The sequence below is a fragment of the Esox lucius genome, chromosome 18 (assembly GCF_011004845.1).
Source record: "Esox lucius isolate fEsoLuc1 chromosome 18, fEsoLuc1.pri, whole genome shotgun sequence".
NCBI lineage: Eukaryota > Metazoa > Chordata > Actinopteri > Esociformes > Esocidae > Esox > Esox lucius.
The window spans coordinates 5819333-5836812 of record NC_047586.1 but is presented as its reverse complement, the minus strand read 5'-3'; the positions used below and the strand labels follow the sequence as shown (position 1 = coordinate 5836812).

At 43.8% G+C, this 17480-nt stretch overlaps 1 protein-coding gene across 15 annotated transcripts in view; it reads left to right on the top strand.

Annotated features, from left to right (window-relative positions):
* The window catches only part of grip1 (glutamate receptor interacting protein 1), a 325906-nt gene that overhangs the window by 187522 nt on the left and 120904 nt on the right, over window positions 1-17480 (top strand). For 8 of the 15 annotated variants that reach the window (XM_029114783.2, XM_029114789.2, XM_034287897.1 and 5 more), the window contains one exon: window positions 12260-12286. The exons of the other annotated variants lie outside the window; for them this stretch is intronic. In XM_029114783.2, coding sequence (XP_028970616.2) covers window positions 12260-12286 — 27 coding nt within the window. The remainder of the gene's footprint in view (window positions 1-12259; window positions 12287-17480) is intronic. 15 annotated transcript variants of the gene reach the window in all.

Genomic DNA, 17480 nt, shown 5'->3' with positions numbered 1-17480 from the left:
CTAATTGAACCCTATTGCCTAAATAGCACCAAAATGTAACCCTATTCCCTAAATAGCATTATAATGGAACCCTATTCCCTACATAGCATTATAATGGAACCCTATTCCCTACATAGCAATATAAAGGAAACTTATTTTCTAAATAACACCCTAATGGAACCACATTCCCTACCTCGCACCTTAATGGAACCCTATTCCCTAAATAGCACCCAAATGGAACCCTATTCCCTACATATCAATATAATGGAACCCTCTTCCCAACATTGTAATATAATGGAACACTATTCTCTAAATAACACCCTAATGGAACCCCTATTCCCTACACAGCAATGTAATGGAACCCCTATTCCCTACACAGCAATGTAATGGAACCCCTATTCCCTACACAGCAATGTAATGGAACCCCTATTCCCTACACAGCAATGTAATGGAACCTAATTCCCTGAATCGCTCCTAGTGGTGCAACGGTACGCAAATGTCTGATAGAGAATGAAGTTCTGAATAATAATATGCTAAATTGATTTACCTGTTCAATGTTATTGTTAGCCTCGCTAACGTTAGCTTAGGGTTCCTGGTAGTGGTTGTTAGCTATAGAGAGCTAGTCACTTCTTTGCAGTGTTTGTAGTATGTGCTGTAGTACACAAGGGAGAAATTGGCAGTTTGTCATCCTGGTCCCTAGCTGCCATTATAGTTTCTTACAGTAAGCGAACGTAGGAAAATTCGCTTTGCAGAAGATGATTGGCCTGTACTGGACGGTGCGCTGCGGAAACGTGGGCCGTTACACTCCTAATAGCCCCCTGATGGAAGCCTATTCCCTATATAGCACCCTAGTGTATCCCTATTCCCTACATTGCGCCATATTCCTAACACCACTGCTATCGGGGTCTATCTAAAGGAGTACACTGTATATTTATTAGGGTGCCATCTAAAACAATGACTGGCCTGAATGACTGTTCTGACTTGGACTTCTGTTGGAGAATAAGAAATATAAATGTAGTAGTTGCTGTGAAGGGAAATGGGATATTGGGTATCTGGATTTGGAGACTTCTGGCTGGTAGAACCGTGGGATGAAAGCTTGCTGGAGGCCTGAGGGAGTTAGTCACTGTAACATTGGCACAGACCAGTATTTTAAGCCATAGAAAAATTGAGGCATAAAGACAGAGATAGGCAGAGAGACCGAGAGTGACAGAAAGACTGAGAGTGAAAGAGAGACAGACAGAGACATAGAAAGACAGTGAGAGAGAGAGAGAACTAGAGTGAAACCAGTGAAGAGGGTAGAGCAGCAAACGGTGCATTGGGTGATTGGTAATGTTGCATTACTGCAGCTATGCACCAGCACAAAGCAAGGTAATTATAGCTCGACGTATCTCTGACTGATGGCACATTGAAAGCGACTTCAGAGCCTGATGTAATTTCACTTAGGAAAATGCAGTCATATGAAAAAAGTCTGACAGAAAATGAACAAAAAGGAGACAATGCAGATCTTAACACTCTTTGAAAACCTCAGAACCTGTGCATTTTGAACAGTGCCCCTGCAAATAAACATGGCCCTGCCTCTCTTGGTGCAACCTTGCTATTGTACACTAGATTTTTAGATACAGGGAGACTGTGTCATACCGAATGTTTTGGGCCAAACTCACATGTTTGTTGGTTTGTACATCCATTATTTTATCAGGTATGCTGACAGCACATTCTAATTACATTGGCCTGAGGACTTTTAGGGTAAACTTGGTTAACTAACCTTCACTTGTTTTTGTTACTGTATCAAGTGCTGCAAGCCTCATCACAGTGATGCACTGAAACTGTTGCATGTGCTTTCAAGGTAACCTTATTCACAATTGTGGCTTATGGCTAAGCTTACATAACCGGTCAAACATTTGTACAGACCCCGGTAGGTTCTTAATGCGGTTCTTGACTGTAATTGCTTTGACCCCAAACCATGAAGCCTGTGGAGCTGCCCATTGTAGTCTGACTCTAGTCTGAGATCACCCCAAACGAAAATAATAATAATTTGTCTGGAGACAGTCATCACAGTCTGTGCTGATCCTTTGAGTTTTGTAGCGAGCTGGCCCTCAGCCATCATCTTACAGTTACGTGAGACCAAATGTGTTGAATCATCTGCGTACAAAACATCTGAAAGGAACAAGCAGATTCCATGTCGTTGATGTATGACAATAGAGGCCCTGAAATACTCCCATGTGGCGCTCCACATCTGATTAACCTGGTCTCAGTCATGGTGCCATTGACTTTCTGCTGCCGTCCTGGCAGATCCATCCAGAACCACTCTGACACATGCTGACTACTAGGGCTCTGAGCTGTTAGGGTTCTGGTTTAGTGGATCAAGAGCTTTCTGAAGGTCCGGTAATAGCATGCCACGTACTGGACCTTCATCGATCTCTTTCCTAGTGTTGTCGGACAAAAACGATCAACTTGTGTCGGTTGAATGAGACCTAGCACTTGTCAGTTTTCTTGGAGATGATCTTCTCCTCGACTTAGTACAGGACTTCCAGAATGAACAGAATGTATGTTTTGGTGTCCTCCTTTGCTTGCTGGAGAGATTTATAACATAGACAATGCTGAGTGAATATGTTCTGAGTCTTCTTTCATAAATCCGTCTGACATATCGTCCTGAACAGCTGGTTCACAATATTTCGGGTGACCTCTTAGGTGAGGTGCTTTGAGAAACTGGAGACGTAAAAGGAGTTGGCTAGCACCCCCTGCTGGGAGATGTTCTGTTCATGACCTTCACTGTTCAGCATAAGGGGATCAGGCAGCTCCCCAGAAGCTTTTTAGTCGCTAATGTAAAGAACCAAGTGTTAAAGCAGTCTGACACCTTGCCCCTGTCACACATCATCTCTCCATTAATGCCCAGATTGACATTACTTGCTTTAATTTCGCTGCAGGCCAGCTGTGGAAGACAGTGCCAAGATGCCAAGTGTTTGTTTTGGAGCAAGGAACGGCTTGTCTAATCATTCTACTCACCTTACATTGCATTTTCTTGAAAATAATCAAATCTGATTTGCAGACTTCCCAAAAACTTCCACTGCAGTGCAGGTGACTATTTGTCTTTATTTAAACATCTGTAGAAAAGGCCTGTGTTGTAATTGTTATTGATCTGACCTTAACTGTGTCCTACTGATTGAAGTATGCTCTATAGTACTGATATATTAATAGATAATATAGTACGCACCCTCTTTTCTTTAGCAGGGGTGGTTGGTTGGGGGGTGTTGTTCAATAACCTTTGGAGCAGATTCCACATGTTAGGGAGGCACTTAACCAATGGAAGTATTTAATTCACTACAGAAAACCAGCAGAAAACCACTGATACAGAATCAATAACTGTATTTGGGATACAGGCTATGTCAAACAGCAGGAATCATGTCTTATGTCCTTAGATGGCCTTTCATTGTCTTTTTTAACCCGTTTAAGATGCACCACACAGGCATGGTTAATCTGTGGAAAAAATATAAAATATAACGCTCAGATGTCGACAGACAGGTGATGATTGTGACACTGATGGAACTAATTCTCCAGTGATTCCAGTGTGGGCTGCCGAGTGCAAAGCAACTCTCCGGAACAAGCTAGAGGATGTGAGCAACACAACCAGCTGTACAAGGGCCTAGTAATTATCCCAAATGACTACCTCAAACCAACACATATCCCCTCTCATGCTGTGTCTGAGTGGCTGGTTCTGTTTTAGCCCCCGTTCAGTCCCCAGCACCCGGGTATGTCCTGTCAAACACGACCTGCCACGTGAACTGAGCTCAGGGCTCCTATGGACAGGCTGAGAGAAAAACCCTCTTGTCTAAAGCAGTAACATCCAATAGCAGCCCTGTCCAGAGACACGTCTCTTTAGATGACAGGGTCTGGCAGGGTCCGGTTTTGGTGCTGGTAATGACACACTCTGTCATCGGGCCGGTGCCGATTGTTTATGTCGTTCTGTCCTCCCAGTGGGCCGGTGCCAATGTTGCTGTGTCATTTTGGTTGCAGGTATTTCAGACAGTTTTATCTCCAAGCCAGTAACTTTCACAAATCACTATCTGTAGCAGCTGATAGCAATCAGTTACCCTGAGTTCTACCTGCTGTTATCTGTTTTGGTGATAAAAGTAAGCAGTCCTTCATCTCTGTTTACATCTTCCCCTCCCTCACACAGCATTTCGGTTCCAGGTCCCTAGCAGGCGTTGATGGTGGAGCTGATAATGCAGCTGCTATATTTGATGTTAGTCACATCTATTCTCTCACTGTCTGAGAACAAACACACACATACACAAATTTCATGGGTAGTGGGAACGATCTCAGGAGTCTAGAGTCTAGAGCTGATATAGGCCTTCTCCGGAATCACAAACTCCTTCAACTGAGTGGGAATGTTGTTGGACACCATCATCAACTCTCCAAACATGACTTACACTGTCAACACCCTGCCAGTGCAGGTATCAGCTAGATATACACATAGTAGGAGAGTGTAAACCAGTTGTTCTGACTGTTGTGGCCAGTCTAAACCAGATGTTCTGTCTGTTGTGGCCAGTCTAAACCAGAGGTTCTGTCTGTTGTGGCCAGTCTAAACCAAATGTTCTGTCTGTTGTGGCCAGTCTAAACCAAATGTTCTGTCTGTTGTGGCCAGTCTAAACCAAATGTTCTGTCTGTTGTGGCCAGTCTAAACCAAATGTTCTGTCTGTTGTGGCCAGTCTAAACCAAATGTTCTGTCTGTTGTGGCCAGTGAAAAACTAGCGGTCCTGTCTTCTCCATCTGGTTGGTCCTTCTCACCCCTCACAGCCCCTATGTTTCCAGATGTATCCTATGGATTTGGCCCTTATTCATGTACAGCTATGCTGTTGTTGTTGTTGTGGTAATGTGATTGTTATCATTGTTGTTGTTGTCATTGTTATTGTGGTTGCAAATGCACCAAACGACACAGCGTTATCCTGCACAATGTCACAAGAATTTACTAGTACAGGATGATGCTGTGTTGTTCGTTTGCATTTGACAAATAAACCTTGAAACCTGAAACCTACTGTTTGAACTTGCCATATATGGTGCCCTTCTCTTTCTTTCTCCCTCTCTACCTCTCTCTCTCTAAATCCTCACTCTATTCCCTCTCTCTATGTCTGTCAATCAATCCAATGTATTTGATTATGCATCAGCAGTCACAAAGGGCTTTTACAGACACCCAGCTTGAAACCCCATAGAGCAAGCAACAATATTAGTCATATTAACAAGAATGAATGCACAGTAACTAGCAAAACCCCCTTGTAGGGTCAAAACCAGGAAAGGATTGGCGAGAGGATTCTCTGGCTTCCTCTGTGCGCGTGTGCGCGTGCGTGTGCGCGTGTGTGTACCTAATTATAAAACCACTAGAGGGCATTGCCTTCCTTTGCTTCTCTACTTCCAGTTCCCTTTATCACACACTCATCTCTATTATGTTAGCACATACATTACCTCTCTGTCATTTACCTGTCTGTTAGCACATACATTACCTCTCTGTCATTTACCTGTCTGTTAGCACATACATTACCTCTCTGTCATTTACCTGTCTGTTAGCACATACATTACCTCTCTGTCATTTACCTGTCTGTTAGCACATACATAACCTCTCTGTCATTTACATGTCTGTTAGCACATACATAACCTCTCTGTCATTTACATGTCTGTTAGCACATACATAACCTCTCTGTCATTTACATGTCTGTTTGCACATACATAACCTCTCTGTCATTTACCTGTCTGTTAGCACATACATAACCTCTCTGTCATTTACCTGTCTGTTAGCACATACATAACCTCTCTGTCATTTACCTGTCTGTTGGCACATACATAACCTCTCTGTCATTTACCTGTCTGTTAGTACATACATAACCACTCTGTCATTTACCTGTCTGTTAGCACATACATAACCTCCCTGTCATTTACCTGTCTGTTAGCACATACATTACCTCTCTGTCATTTACCTGTCTGTTAGCACATACATAACCTCTCTGTCATTTACCTGTCTGTTAGCACATACATAACCTCCCTGTCATTTACCTGTTTGTTAGTACATACATAACCTCTCTGTCATTTACCTGTCTGTTAGTACATACATAACCTCTCTGTCATTTACCTGTCTGTTAGCACATACATAACCTCTCTGTCATTTACCTGTCTGTTAGCACATACATTACCTCTCTGTCATTTACCTGTCTGTTAGCACATACATAACCTCTCTGTCATTTACCTGTCTGTTAGCACATACATAACCTCTCTGTCATTTACCTGTCTGTTAGCACATACATAACCTCTCTGTCATTTACCTGTCTGTTAGCACATACATAACCTCTCTGTCATTTACCTGTCTGTTGGCTTATATACCTACCTGTCTCTTGGTATGTTGTATATGAAATCTATTTTGCACTACCTTTAATAACTGTTAATACAAAACTGTGTGTGTGTGTGTGTGTGTGTGTGTGTGTGTGTGTGTGTGTGTGTGTAGTGTTTCTCCTCTCCACAGCTTGTGTATTTTTTAAGTGGGCTGGGATGGATGGTGGTTAAGTGTCACATTGATTTACAGTTACAATATCGTTCTCTTATCTAATACATTCCGGTTCCACGGTGTGTTATACTCACACACACACACACACTTCTGCCATTATATACATCCCTTCAAGTGTGGGCTACACACACACACACGCACACACAACATCCCCAGGGATTACTAGGTGGGGAGGGGGGGGGGTTCAGCATTCCCCCGCTCTCTGAAAATAACTTTAGATTTCCCGGGACTCTGACTGAGGATACCTGTGTCACTAGAATCGTTTTAACGTCCAAGGCACAGAGGACAGGACGGAGTTGGTGGGTGAAAAGGGGCGGAGTGAGACGACTGTCACTGACGGAGCGAAATTAGTCCCAAACCAAGTCCAGCAGGACCTTCTGTCTCTCCTCACCCCCACCACCTAGCCTTCTTTCTCTCCTCACCCCCACCACCTAGCCTTCTTTCTCTCCTCACCCCCACCACCTAGCCTTCTTTCTCTCCTCACCCCCACCACCTAGCCTTCTTTCTCTCCTCACCCCCACCACCTAGCCTTCTTTCTCCCCTCACCCCCACCACCTAGCCTTCTTTCTCTCCTCACCCCCACCACCTAGCCTTCTTTCCTCACTCCCACCACCTAGCCTTCTTTCTCTCCTCACCCCCACCACCTAGCCTTCTTTCTCTCCTCACCCCCACCACCTAGCCTTCTTTCTCTCCTCACCCCCACCACCTAGCCTTCTTTCTCTCCTCACCCCCACCACCTAGCCTTCTTTCTCTCCTCACCCCCACCACCTAGCCTTCTTTCTCTCCTCACCCCCACCACCTAGCCTTCTTTCCCTCCATCCACCTCTCCATTTATCCCTTCCTCTATCTTTCCCTCCTCCTTCCGTCCCTTGGGTCCTGGCATGCAGTCCCCATCTCTACAGTATAAATGACAGCACAGGCACCAGCATACTGGCCCACCAGAACTGAACAGCTAAATCAATAGCTCCCAGAGCACGGTTCCCTCCCCCAGGCCTCTAAAATAGATTTCCAGATAGGAGTCCAGCTATGTCCTTCAACAATCCCTGACAAATGGGCTCAGAGTGCTGCGGTGATTTTGTAGAAGTACACCAATCCTGTGTGACTCTCCGTCTCCCCTCCCACCCCGTTCTCTCACCCTCCCTCACTCTGTATCCCTCCCTAACCGGTCCTCTCCCCTCTCCCCTCTCCCCTCTCCCCTCTCCCCTCTCCCCTCTCCCCTCTCCCCTCTCCCCTCTCCCCTCTCTTTATCGCTCACTTATCACCTCGTTAAGGACACCAGCATATATCACTCCGCTGGGACGGATGAAAAGCAATACTTAGAGGTATTTACGGTGACCCCCATGACCTTACAGGTGGAGACCTTGATTTCTTAACTGTGTCAGAAGCACCTAGTCGTCACAGGCGTCTGATAGGAAGCGTCTATAGGTGGAGTTTAAGGCAAAATCTATAGGTGATGTGAAACGTCTGTAGGTTCAGTTATAGGAAACGTCTGTAGGTTAAGTTATAGGAAACGTCTGTAGGTTCAGTTATAGGAAACGTCTGTAGGTTCAGTTATAGGAAACGTCTGTAGGTTCAGTTATAGGAAACGTCTGTAGGTTCAGTTATAGGAAACGTCTGTAGGTTCAGTTATAGGAAACGTCTGTAGGTTAAGTTATAGGAAACGTCTGTAGGTTCAGTTATAGGAAACGTCTGTAGGTTCAGTTATAGGAAACGTCTGTAGGTTAAGTTATAGGAAACGTCTGTAGGTTCAGTTATAGGAAACGTCTGTAGGTTCAGTTATAGGAAACGTCTGTAGGTTAAGTTATAGGAAACGTCTGTAGGTTCAGTTATAGGAAACGTCTGTAGGTTAAGTTATAGGAAACGTCTGTAGGTTAAGTTATAGGAAACGTCTGTAGGTTCAGTTATAGGAAACGTCTGTAGGTTCAGTTATAGGAAACGTCTGTAGGTTAAGTTATAGGAAACGTCTGTAGGTTCAGTTATAGGAAACGTCTGTAGGTTCAGTTATAGGAAACGTCTGTAGGTTAAGTTATAGGAAACGTCTGTAGGTTCAGTTATAGGAAACGTCTGTAGGTTAAGTTATAGGAAACGTCTGTAGGTTCAGTTATAGGAAACGTCTGTAGGTTCAGTTATAGGAAACGTCTGTAGGTTCAGTTATAGGAAACGTCTGTAGGTTCAGTTATAGGAAACGTCTGTAGGTTAAGTTATAGGAAACGTCTGTAGGTTCAGTTATAGGAAACGTCTGTAGGTTCAGTTATAGGAAACGTCTGTAGGTTCAGTTATAGGAAACGTCTGTAGGTTCAGTTATAGGAAACGTCTGTAGGTTCAGTTATAGGAAACGTCTGTAGGTTAAGTTATAGGAAACGTCTGTAGGTTCAGTTATAGGAAACGTCTGTAGGTTCAGTTATAGGAAACGTCTGTAGGTTAAGTTATAGGAAACGTCTGTAGGTTCAGTTATAGGAAACGTCTGTAGGTTCAGTTATAGGAAACGTCTGTAGGTTAAGTTATAGGAAACGTCTGTAGGTTCAGTTATAGGAAACGTCTGTAGGTTAAGTTATAGGAAACGTCTGTAGGTTAAGTTATAGGAAACGTCTGTAGGTTCAGTTATAGGAAACGTCTGTAGGTTCAGTTATAGGAAACGTCTGTAGGTTAAGTTATAGGAAACGTCTGTAGGTTCAGTTATAGGAAACGTCTGTAGGTTCAGTTATAGGAAACGTCTGTAGGTTAAGTTATAGGAAACGTCTGTAGGTTCAGTTATAGGAAACGTCTGTAGGTTAAGTTATAGGAAACGTCTGTAGGTTCAGTTATAGGAAACGTCTGTAGGTTCAGTTATAGGAAACGTCTGTAGGTTCAGTTATAGGAAACGTCTGTAGGTTCAGTTATAGGAAACGTCTGTAGGTTAAGTTATAGGAAACGTCTGTAGGTTCAGTTATAGGAAACGTCTGTAGGTTAAGTTATAGGAAACGTCTGTAGGTTCAGTTATAGGAAACGTCTGTAGGTTCAGTTATAGGAAACGTCTGTAGGTTCAGTTATAGGAAACGTCTGTAGGTTAAGTTATAGGAAACGTCTGTAGGTTCAGTTATAGGAAACGTCTGTAGGTTCAGTTATAGGAAACGTCTGTAGGTTCAGTTATAGGAAACGTCTGTAGGTTCAGTTATAGGAAACGTCTGTAGGTTCAGTTATAGGAAACGTCTGTAGGTTCAGTTATAGGAAACGTCTGTAGGTTCAGTTATAGGAAACGTCTGTAGGTTCAGTTATAGGAAACGTCTGTAGGTTCAGTTATAGGAAACGTCTGTAGGTTCAGTTATAGGAAACGTCTGTAGGTTCAGTTATAGGAAACGTCTGTAGGTTCAGTTATAGGAAACGTCTGTAGGTTCAGTTATAGGAAACGTCTGTAGGTAAAGTGAATGGAAACATCTATAGGTTAAGTTAAAGGAGACATCTATAGGTGAATTTAGCGGATACACCTGCAGATGTTTAAAGCAGTTTTCAACTGCTTGGAACATGCCGAGTGTATAGTGACAAAGATTTTGCTTATAAGGCACTTGGGCCTTAATATGTGGGTAGGGAAAAGCATGATTTTCCAACCCTGGCCTGCTTCCCACTATCATCATCATGTCCTAACCGTCCTGACGAGCTCGTCTCGTTGTGACAAGCCATCATGAGTGTCTGAGGTGTTGTGCCGCTAACAGCTTTTAGAAGCACTGTTTCCTTTGACCTGGTGATTGCTGCCAAAGCTGTTAAACATTGAAATGTAACTGGGAAACAATTTGCCTGCCTGTCCCCTTCTAAGCGCTCTCGTCCTCTCTCTCTCTCCTTGTTTGTATTTCTAGCTCTTTTCATCCATCATTTTCTCTTCATTTAACTCCCTCCATCTTTCACCTGTACCATCAGGTCCACACGTGGACCAACCTTTACGTAAAGTTTTCTAAATTCTTTGGTAGGGCCAGTTAAGGCCTTGGTTTGTTGTGTTGTTTCATCAAAGGGATTGAAACTGATCTAATCACACAGAAATACCCAGATATATGAAGCATTCACATATTCCTTCTCTATCATGTATACTGTGTAGCCAGTGCCCCTGGAAAATCACTTCGACGCCGCATGTAAAGAAAAATATGGTGTGTATTGATGTTGGAAAGTAAAAATGGACTTAATATTAATATTTCTTTCTTTTCCAATGTCCTAATATCAGCAGCTGGGAGAGATGACAAACATCAGAAAATGTTTGTCACCAATGTCATCTTCTCAACACATGTTTGATTATGCAGGAGATCAGAAGGCAATGCGATGACAAATACAATGCTATATTTACTTCTGGAAGACAACATTAGATGAAGTGAAATAACAGAAATCATGAGACGACAGACAAATGAAAAATAAATAATATCAGACCCACCCTGTCGTGGTGCATACTGATACTGTTACTGATACTGTTACTGATACTGTTACTGATACTGTTACTGATACTGTTACTGATACTGTTTCTGATACTGTTACTGATACTGTTACTGATAATGTTACTGATACTGTTACTGATACTGTTACTGATACTGTTTCTGATACTGTTTCTGATACTGTTTCTGATACTGTTTCTGATACTGTTACTGATACTGTTTCTGATACTGTTACTGATACTGTTACTGATACTGTTACTGATACTGTTACTGATACTGTTTCTGATACTGTTTCTGATACTGTTACTGATACTGTTTCTGATACTGTTACTGATACTGTTACTGATACTGTTACTGATACTGTTACTGATACTGTTACTGACAGGGTTTTCCCCCTCCTTCTCTCTCTCCTTCTCTCTGTCTCTCCTTCTCTCTGTCTCTCCTTCTCTCTGTCTCTCCAATTCTCTCTCTCCTTCTCTCTATCTGTCTCTCTAATTCTCTCTCTCCTTCTCTCTGTCTGTCTCTCCAATTCTCTCTCTCACTCCATCTTTCTATGCATCTTTCTTGCTCTCATGTGTTGCTGTCCCATTTGATGCTGCTGCTCGACATACTCCAGGTAAGAACTTTTATTAGCGTGTCATATTTCTCTGTGTTTGTGGTTGGCTGGTTTTTCATTCGGTCGGTTAGTTGTCTAGTTGGAGCACCGTGGAAGTGGGAAATAAAATAACACTTACAGCTAGAATGTTTTGTTAAGTTAAATTGTTAACGGAATTCCGTATGCTGACTGTAGACATTTTATAATTATGAATATTCTTTTATCAAAAAAATGTAGTACTGATGTGAAGACCTACCCAATACATTTTATTTTGTTCTTGCTGACATCATTGTCACACAGGCCGATATAATACGGCTAACAGTTCACAGCCCATCGCCACATGGTTGGACACAGCACCTTTCCCTGCTACATTGGCCATACACCACAAACTGGTTTCTAATGCAATTAGAGCCTTAAAATGTCATGTCATACCCGTGATATGTGCTGTGCGGTCTCATGCACCTCAGCTATTAGCCAATCCACATTCAGGATTCAGACCACTTGGCTCATCGTCCCACTGGAAACGGACAGCAGCGCGGTTATTCATTTCAATGGCCGGTCCAGTACCCAGCGTCCGACTGTGTTGTACTGCATGTGTCCGATGCCTCGTGAGTCAATCATTATCAGGGATGGACACAGTAGACGTGGTGATGGACGCCGACACGACCAGGAACACCGATACTGTTTGCTGTGATGTGTTTTATCCAGGTGTCGCCTTAATTAAAGTGAAGAATTCTCATATTGCAGATTTCTGCTACAAAAGCGACGAGGAAGGTAACTTGACCAGACGGTGGATTGGCGTTGGGTGTGTGCCTATGTGTCTGGCCTGCGTGTCCCTGTTCTGTCCCTAGAGTCACCACTGGCCTGACTGTCCACATCTGTTTGGAGTGCCGGTATTCAGTTGCATAACCGCGTATTGCCGGGTGGCATGTGTGTCGATCTGACTCGCTTCTCGCTCGTGTGTCTGGATTCTGCCGTCCGTCAGCTGTTCTGTAGCCTATATATCTGCCTGTGTTGTCATGACAGCCGTTCCATGTGCGTACATGTAGGCCTGTCAACTGTCCGGACCCCTGCGTACTGGCTAGTTTGTTACTCTATAGTGGCACTGTAGATGAATGACGCTGCATCTGTATTCGTTTATACCTCTTGCATGCGGCAGAAGCAGAAAGGGGAGGTCGTTTATGTGCTTCTGCTTGGGTGGATGTGGGTGTGTGTAGGTGTGTGTGTGTGTTTGTGTGTGTGTGTGTGTGTGCATGTCGCATGCACATGATGTGAAGAAAAGCAGCACCTGTACACACAGTTGCAGACAGAAGGAGCAGTGTCAGAATCTGTGTGTGCTAATATTGCTCCTGGTTAATTTGTCCCTGGCAGAGGCCTGGAATGGAGCCCATTCCACATTCAGTATAACACATTCTGTTTGGATTAGAACACATTCCAATGCCACATTCCAGCAGAATCCCAAAATGCTTTGTCTAAATTCAAGCTGGCTTCATATTTAATATAATCTTGAAAATAAATCTGTGTTTTAAGTGTTTTAAAAAACATAATCAGATAAAAATGTGTGGTATTCTGTGGGATGTGATTGCTTGCTGTCTGTGAGGTTTTAAAATGATTTCATCTGAAGGAATGGTGATGGGTCATACAGTTAACAAGACCCCAGAGAAAGGGAAATGGTTGGGGAGGCTGGAAGGCAAAAAATAACCTCCACCAAAAATAACCAAATTCCCCTGAGTGAAAGACAGGAGTGCTTATCACCAAACCCCAGAGCTCTCCTCTCCCTGATTTCTCCTTTCAGAGGCATAAATGGCTTCCAGCCGACAATCCTCAGAGTAGAGAGGTTGTCCCCTTGTTCCAGGGAAATTGATATTTTGTCAGCCTGTCACAGACTAACCTTGTGACACACACGGCTGTTTTCCCCTGCCTGCAGTGAGAAGGGAGCTGGAGTGGAGAAATATTTTAGTGCAGGGGACTTTTTTTCACCTCCACTCAACAGACATTTTTTTTTTCACTGCATAAATTCATGCATTTCAGGGGTGCTGACGTGATATTCTGACTTCCACTCCATTATCTTTCAGGCTGAATTGGAGTAGATGGGATTACTTCCCTAGTGGTTCAAAGAACTGACCCAGTATAGCCCACAAGCTGTCATTTCCAGTGGGAGGCTCTGGAAGTGGGGGGCGAAGCCGAGAACGACCTAGGGATATTCCGTTTGGAAACGCCAACTGTCTGAAGTGTGCATCTGCCATGAATGAATTCGCTCCGAGACTCCTTCTAAGCGATGCAACTTGAGCCAGCGAAAAATAGATTTTTTACCAGGTCAGTGGAACAGCGCCACCTGTTGGCCAGCTGGTGAGCGGCAGGGTTGGGCAGTCTGACCAGCCCATAGAAAGACAATTAGCAAGACCTCTTCTATCAGCCCGTCCGCAGCTCAATCCATCCAGTAACTCCTTTGAAAGTCCGGCTCATTACGAGATCTATTCATCAATGCCAGCGCTGGCCTGGTTAACGTCCAGTTTTTCATCTCACTATCAGTCTCTCGCTCGTACTCTCCATCCCTCAATCTTTATCTCCCACTCGCACAATGCTTTTCTGATGGACGAAGTCAGCCCGTCCCCTGGATGCCCACATAGTTGGATTTATTGCAGTGGTTTCGGAGGTCACTGACCTCCGCCAGTAGGTGTTTTAATTGGAGCTCCTAGCAGGGAGTGGTTTTTGGGAGTTTTGTGTGCGGAAGACAGGCCACAACGACCAAGCCCCTCCTGGAGTGGACGCCCACACAGCAGATCTGTGTCCCAAATGACACCCTGTTCCCTACATAGCGCACTTGCATGTAGTTCCTGGTCAAACATAGTGCACTATTTTAGGATCAGGGGGCCATTTGGGAGGCCCCCCCGGTTTAATAGTCTCCACCATGTAGGGAGAATCCTGTTTGAGGAGACTGGATGTCTGACACTCTCTGAGCTAGATGCACATGTTGTTATGGATAATGTGCGTAGTTGTTGTGCTAATGGCTTGTTTTGAGCGGTGAACGATGTGTCTGACATTATTGTTTCAGCCTGTTTGAATAGCCTGTCATGTTTTTTTATGTGTCCTTTCGGCTTCAGCTCGAGCAGATTAGCTGATTCCACAGTTCCCAGTTGTTTTGTGGTTCATGTTTTCCTACCAAATATTACGAAGGCCTTTTCAGGGTTGTCAGCGGGAAGCACAGGTATTAATGTGAACATTACCCCACCCCCACCCCCTGTGGTACAGGAGCAGACAGGAGTTTGTGGAGCGCTGGGGGATGAGCGTATACGGCCCTGAGCAGTGATTTAATTCACACAGACATCCCCTCACCCTAGAGCTTAAACGCACGCACGCACACACACACACACACAGCCTGCACAACGTCATCAACACCTCCACGATCTGCTTTAATCGAGGTCACCATGGAAACCAGAGGCAAGTGTATGTGTGTGTGTGTGTGTGTGTGTTCTTGTACATCTGGCACCTATGCCCTCCCTTCTGTAAAGCTTGAGCCCCCTCTTGTGGCAAAGTTGCTCTCTTTCTCTCTCTCTCTCTCTCTCTCTCTTTCTCTCTCTCTCTCTGTGTGTCTTTCCCTTTTTCTTTCTCTTCGGGAACATTGTCCTCAGAAACAGACTCTGTTTTCTGGATAAGCAGTGATCAAGAACAAAAAAATCTTACAGTTTTACATCAAAGGACAGCAGTTGGAAGCCTTTTTTCTCTTCAGTTTTGAAGCCGTTTTCTCTGTTTAATCTGAAGCCGTTTTCTCTGTTCTATCTGAAGCCGTTTTCTCTGTTTAATCTGAACCTTTTTTCTCTGTTCAATCTGAAGCCGTTTTGTCTGTACTGGTCCTAGACAGTGTTACACTGTTGTGAAATAAGCCTGTTGTCCTCACTTGGTAGGCCCTGGAGTGCAGTGGGCTGGCACCTGCCTGGGAGGTTGATTGCTTTCAAAGTCCAGTTTCATTCAGCTCTCTAATGTTTCTGCGGCATTTTAGTCCAGCGTTGGGGCCACGAACAGATGGCTCAATTATGGATCTCACTGGATCACCTTTATTTTGTCTTTTTGAACTGTTTTCCGTGTTTGTAATGGTCTGAACTTCCTGAGGCATGTCGTTGTTGCAGGTGGGAATGTGAGGGGAAGGCAGTTGTCTCCTCTGAAGCTTTTCTATTCATCCAGCCCAGCAGGAGGGCCACTGTGTGCATCTGACATTGGTGTTCTGGGTTTTTAGACTAGTCACACACACACACTCACACTCACAACACCCTAGTTCTTGTAGCATGTGCCGTTTCATACGTGACCCAGTGGGTGTGGCCCTTTCTCCTTGCCAACCCTCTTATTATATCTCCGTCTCTCTCCTGTCTCTCACTTTCACTCTCTCTTTCTCTCCCTCACCTCCCTCTTTCTCTTTCTTCTTTTACTCACGTTCCCTGTCCGCCTCTCTCTCGCGTATTCGTCCTCCCTCTCTGACTATTTTCTCCCTCTCACCCCCCCTTCCTGGACCAACCCCTAAGGCTTGGCGTGTGTCAGCCCAAATACATCCCTAAGCTAATTATTTCTGTAAGGGAAGATCTGTAATTTGATAGAAACACACTGTTATAGACACAGGAGGGACCACATCTGATTTGCATTGTGTTGCATTATTGTATTGCCGAAGCTCATTTGCATTGTGTAACATTGTGCACTGGTTTGCATGTAACATCCCGTTAAAACTGGAATCTTATTTTCTCTCATTTTATATAATCAATAGACTGTTTTACGTTCCACCAGTAAACCTCTTTGGGGTGCTGAATCTTCCGAAAGGAGAGACACCACGCTATCAATAAGCATTTCTACAAATTCATTAATAAACCGAATGTGTTGGTCGGTAGATGAAGTGCATGCAAGTAAAGAGTCCTAAAAGTGGCCAACAGCACTTAGTCTCTGACAGTCGGCGGTGGATCTCAATCTATTAAATACTATTAAATAAGACTGAGGTTGTAACGTGGCGCAATAACAGCATGTTACTTAGTTCTATGGACATGATGCACTGTCCCTAACTCACCACCAGGGGCTGCTAGTGTTATACTTGCTCTCCTATAGGCCATGCTGCTGCATAGCTGGCTATTGCGGCAATGGGGGTGTACCAAAAGCACCCTGTGCCCCACTTAGTCCGCCCTAGGGGATTTGGTCAGAAGTAGTGCTCTGTATAGAAAACAAGGTTGTCATTTAGGACAGAGTCATTTGAATATGTTCAAGAGCAGAAGTTGCAGACAGGTGTTCAGTGCTAATTAGGCGAAGTCACAAAGAACATGAACTCAAGACCACCTACTGAATTTCAACTATTATTTTCTTTTCTCCCATCTCTGTTCCCTCTTTCTGTCTCTTTCTTCCCCATGCAGTCCCCACATCACTTTCTCTCTTGCAATTCTCTATCTCTTCCTGGTGTTCACAGTCAAATTCAGTCCCAAGTATAAGTATTCACCCTACTTGGACTTTCACACATTCAACTGTTTTTACGACATTAAACCAAAATGTATTTAATTAGTAAAGTACTAATGAGTTTTTGCCACTGATCCACAGGAAGACCATAATGACAAAGTGAAAAATAATATCTACAAATTGTTCTAAATTAATGACAAATACAAAACAGATAATAATTGATTGCATAAATATTTAGTGCTTTAGTCAAAACTTAGTAAAGGCACCTTTAGCAGTAATTACAGTCATTTAAATAAGTCTCTACCAGCTGTGCACATCTCAACACAGACATTTTTGCCCGTTCTTCTTTGCAAAATTGTTTGAGTTTCATCAAGGTGGATGGGGACCTTAGTTGAATTCTTTCCACATTTTCTCAACTGAATTAAGGTTCAGGCTTTGACTGGGTCTTTTCAGGACGTAGATCGATTGGTTTTTAAGCCATTGCACTGTGACTTTGGCTGAATGTTTGGGGTCATTGCCATGCTGGACGATCTTCACCCAAGTC